At 43.8% G+C, this 5000-nt stretch overlaps 1 protein-coding gene across 2 annotated transcripts in view; it reads right to left on the reverse strand.

The window, feature by feature from the left end:
* LOC306939204 (SWI/SNF-related matrix-associated actin-dependent regulator of chromatin subfamily B member 1-like) overlaps positions 1-5000 on the reverse strand; it is a 29502-nt gene that overhangs the window by 17644 nt on the left and 6858 nt on the right. For both annotated transcript variants that reach the window (XM_079523745.1, XM_079523746.1), the window contains exons 3-5: positions 4972-5000; positions 3848-3985; positions 3085-3212 (exon numbers count right to left, since the gene is read on the reverse strand). The exon at positions 4972-5000 is cut by the window's right edge and continues 80 nt beyond it. In XM_079523745.1, the coding sequence (XP_079379871.1) occupies positions 3085-3212; positions 3848-3985; positions 4972-5000 (295 nt within the window). The remainder of the gene's footprint in view (positions 1-3084; positions 3213-3847; positions 3986-4971) is intronic.

Below are 5000 nucleotides of genomic sequence, written 5' to 3' on the forward strand. Positions count from 1 at the left end.
TGATGTATCACCATGTGTTGTTCTATTGTTCTATCTCTATGTATGTGATGTATCACCATGTGTTGTTCTATCTCTATGTATGTGATGTATCACCATGTGTTGTTCTATTGTTCTATCTCTATGTATGTGATGTATCACCATGTGTTGTTCTATATCTATGTATGTGATGTATCACCATGTGTTGTTCTATTGTTCTATCTCTATGTATGTGATGTATCACCATGTGTTCTATTGTTATATCTCTATGTATGTGATGTATCACCATGTGTTGTTCTATTGTTCTATCTCTATGTATGTGATGTATCACCATGTGTTGTTCTATTGTTCTATATCTATGTATGTGATGTATCACCATGTGTTGTTCTATTGTTCTATATCTATGTATGTGATGTATCACCATGTGTTCTATTGTTCTATTTTTATAATGTGATGTATCACCATGTGTTGTTCTATTGTTCTATCTCTATGTATGTGATGTATCACCATGTGTTGTTCTATTGTTCTATCTCTATGTATGTGATGTATCACCATGTGTTGTTCTATTGTTCTATCTCTATGTATGTGATGTATCACCATGTGTTGTTCTATTGTTCTATCTCTGTGATTTAGTTATTCTATTTATAGTGACTCATAGGAATAGACTACGTGACAACCAGGAATAGTCTGGTGACCACCGGAGAGACGGGTGGCAGCCGGAAATTAGACGGCACCCGGGAGCAGTATGGGTTGGCGCCCCAGCCTGTGTCTTCCGTGAGGAAGAAGCCCAACAAACCCATGGTGAGGCCTTTAGGAGGGCCATTCAAGCCTCAAGCGGAGCCTGCGGCACCACCAAGGGCAAGGTGGAGCCTGCGGAACTGTTGCGGCTCGAGAATCCACCATTCCTGAATAAAGTGCCTGGTGCTGGGACTCTGGTGCAACGCACAGGGCCTGACCTGGTGAGAGCAGGAGTGGACCTGGTGAGACGTAGGAGGGGCCCGGACAGGAGTCAACCCACAGAGCCTAGTCCTTCCACGCGCCAGAATGGTACCTCCCAGTCCCGGCAGAGTAGTTCAGGAAGAACGGATTGTGTGGCCCTGGTTTTTCCCTAATGGGACTGATCGAGGGTAGCTACTGGGACGTAAGTCGGGACTTGATCACCCCGGCTGGGTCACCTGAGTGAGGGGTATGATGTTGCGAGACCCGAAACCCCGATGACCTTAGGAAACATCACTGAGGATACGTCCCAGGTGCATCCATGTATGTATGTATTTTGTTTAGTCTCTATGTATGTGATGTATCACCATGTGTTGTTCTATTGTTCTATATCTATGTATGTGATGTATCACCATGTGTTGTCCTATTGTTCTATCTCTATATATGTGATGTATCTCCATGTGTTGTTCTATTGTTCTATCTCTATGTATGTTATGTATCACCATGTGTTGTTCTATCTCTATGTATGTGATGTATCACCATGTGTTCTATTGTTCTATCTCTATGTATGTGATGTATCACCATGTGTTCTATTGTTCTATCTCTATGTATGTGATGTATCACCATGTGTTGTTCTATTGTTCTATCTCTATGTATGTGATGTATCACCATGTGTTGTTCTATTGTTCTATCTCTATGTATGTGATGTATCACCATGTGTTGTTCTATTGTTCTATATCTATGTATGTGATGTATCACCATGTGTTCTATTGTTCTATCTCTATGTATGTGATGTATCACCATGTGTTCTATTGTTCTATCTCTATGTATGTGATGTATCACCATGTGTTCTATTGTTCTATCTCTATGTATGTGATGTATCACCATGTGTTCTATTGTTCTATCTCTATGTATGTGATGTATCACCATGTGTTCTATTGTTCTATCTCTATGTATGTGATGTATCACCATGTGTTGTTCTGCTTACTGTAAATCTCTCTGGTTTAAGAGCGTCTGATAAATGAATAAATTGCCTAAATTGTGAATTGTACCGTTCATGTTCCAGGTGAAGGCATCTCGTTAAGGCCTCGTTAAGGTCTCGTTAACAAGGCCTCGTTAAGGTCTCGTTAAGGTCTCGTTAAGGCCTTGTTAAGGCCTCGTTAAGGTCTCGTTAAGGTCTCGTTAAGGTCTCGTTAAGGTCTCGTTAAGGCCTCGTTAAGGTCTCGTTAAGGCCTTGTTAAGGTCTCGTTAAGGTCTCGTTAAGGCCTTGTTAAGGTCTCGTTAAGGTCTCGTTAAGGCCTTGTTAAGGCCTCGTTAAGGTCTCGTTAAGGCCTTGTTAAGGTCTCGTTAAGGTCTCGTTAAGGCCTTGTTAAGGTCTCGTTAAGGTCTCGTTAAGGTCTCGTTAAGGCCTTGTTAAGGTCTCGTTAAGGTCTCGTTAAGGCCTTGTTAAGGTCTCGTTAAGGTCTCGTTAAGGCCTTGTTAAGGTCTCGTTAAGGCCTTGTTAAGGTCTCGTTAAGGTCTCGTTAAGGCCTCGTTAAGGTCTCGTTAAGGCCTTGTTAAGGTCTCGTTAAGGTCTCGTTAAGGCCTCGTTAAGGCCTTGTTAAGGCCTCGTTAAGGTGTCGTTAAGGCCTTGTTAAGGTCTCGTTAAGGTCTCGTTAAGGCCTTGTTAAGGTCTCGTTAAGGCCTTGTTAAGGCCTCGTTAAGGTGTCGTTAAGGCCTTGTTAAGGTCTCGTTAAGGTCTCGTTAAGGCCTTGTTAAGGCCTCGTTAAGGTGTCGTTAAGGCCTTGTTAAGGTCTCGTTAAGGTGTCGTTAAGGCCTTGTTAAGGTCTCGTTAAGGTCTCGTTAAGGCCTTGTTAAGGCCTCGTTAAGGTGTCGTTAAGGCCTTGTTAAGGCCTCGTTAAGGTCTCGTTAAGGCCTTGTTAAGGCCTCGTTAAGGTCTCGTTAAGGTCTCGTTAAGGTCTCGTTAAGGTCTCGTTAAGGTCTCGTTAAGGCCTCGTTAAGGTCTCGTTAAGGCCTTGTTAAGGTCTCGTTAAGGCCTTGTTAAGGTCTCGTTAAGGCCTTGTTAAGGCCTCGTTAAGGTCTCGTTAAGGCCTTGTTAAGGCCTTGTTAAGGTCTCGTTAAGGCCTTGTTAAGGTCTCGTTAAGGTCTCGTTAAGGCCTTGTTAAGTCTTACCGTTCATATTCCAGGTGAAGGCATCTCTGAGCTTCTGGCCGTCTATCTCCATGTCCAGACGGATGGGCACCAACACCTCGCTCTGCGACGCGTTCTCATGGATGACCGCTGGGTCGTGGTCATCGAAGCTGTGAGGAGAGGAGAGGAGTTGACTGATACCTGTCCATTTAAACTCTAGACGGGCCTGTTGACTGACACCTGTCCATTTAAACTCTAGACGGGCCTGTTGACTGATACCTGTCAGTACCTGTTTTAGGCCCAAAAATTACCTGGGCCCTCATCATACCCTGTACACTCAAGACACTGCCCCCACTGCCACCCTTAGATCTCCATATATGGAGCTGACCTGTTCTGACCTCATCAAACCCTGTACACTCAAGACACGCTCCATATATGGCCCCCAGGTGTCTTACTGGTATAGTATAGGTGTAATACCGTCTCTCACCACAAGGGGACGGTCTATAGGGTGTAATAATGTATCTCACCACAAGGGGAAGGTCTATAGGGTGTAATACCGTCTCTCACCACAAGGTATATAGGGTGTAATACTGTCTCTCACCACAAGGTCTATAGGGTGTAATACTGTCTCTCACCACAAGGTCTATAGGGTGTAATACTGTCTCTCACCACAAGGTCTATAGGGTGTAATACTGTCTCTCACCACAAGGTCTATAGGGTGTAATACTGTCTCTCACCACAAGGTCTATATGGTGTAATACCGTCTCTCACCATAAGGTCTATATGGTGTAATACCGTCTCTCACCATAAGGGGAAGGTCCTCTTCTTGTCGCGCCCCATGCGGTTTCGGTTGATAGTGGTGGAACACGGTACTGCGTCCAGGTGATGGGAGCTGTTGGGCAGCGTGGGCACCCATTGGCTGCTGCGCTTCGTCTTCTGTTCCCTGTGCAATGCATGATGGGAAACAACACACAGAGCAATGCATGATGGGAAACACACAGAGCAATGCATGATGGGAAATAGATCACGTAATTTTGGGAAAGTGTCATAGTAGCTTGTTTACAACTGAAACGGACTTCCTGTGCATAACTTCCTCTTCAAAATAAGAGCCACATGTAATGATTAGTCAACACTAGTTTTATTTCTAAGTCTACTTACAGGACAACCCTAACAAGCGAAGGTTAATATTTAGGGTATATTTTAGGGTATATATACCTGAGGTAAGCGGGGGGCTCCGTGCTGATGGTAGGGTGTATTCTAGGGTGTATTTTAGGGTGTATTTAGGTGTATTTTAGGGGGTATTACCTGAGGTAAGCAGGGTGCTCCGTGCTGATGGTAGGGTATATTTAGGGTATATTTAGGTGTATTCTAGGGTGTATTTTAGGGTGTATTTTAGGGGGTATACCTGAGGTAAGCAGGGGGCTCCATGCTGATGGTAGGGTGTATTTTAGGGTATATTTAGGTGTATTCTAGGGTGTATTTTAGGGTGTATTTTAGGGGTATACCTGAGGTAAGCAGGGGGCTCCGTGCTGATGGTAGGGTGTATTTAGGGTATATTTAGGTGTATTCTAGGGTGTATTTTAGGGTATATTTAGGTGTATTTTAGGGTGTATTTAGGTGTATTTTAGGGGGTATTTTAGGGTGTATTTAGGTGTATTTTAGGGGGTATTACCTGAGGTAAGCAGGGGGCTCCGTGCTGATGGTAGGGTGTATTTTAGGGTATATTTAGGAGTATTCTAGGGTGTATTTTAGGGTATATTTAGGTGTATTTTAGGGTGTATTTAGGTGTATTTTAGGGGGTATACCTGAGGTAAGCAGGGGGCTCCGTGCTGATGGTAGGGTGTATTTAGGTGTATTCTAGGGTGTATTTTAGGGTGTATTTTAGGGTATATTTAGGTGTATTTTAGGGTGTATTTTAGGAGGTATTACCTGAGGTAAGCAGGGGGCTCCGTGCTGAT

Source organism: Electrona antarctica (genome assembly GCF_951216825.1).
Source record: "Electrona antarctica genome assembly, chromosome: 16".
NCBI classification, from domain to species: domain Eukaryota; kingdom Metazoa; phylum Chordata; class Actinopteri; order Myctophiformes; family Myctophidae; genus Electrona; species Electrona antarctica.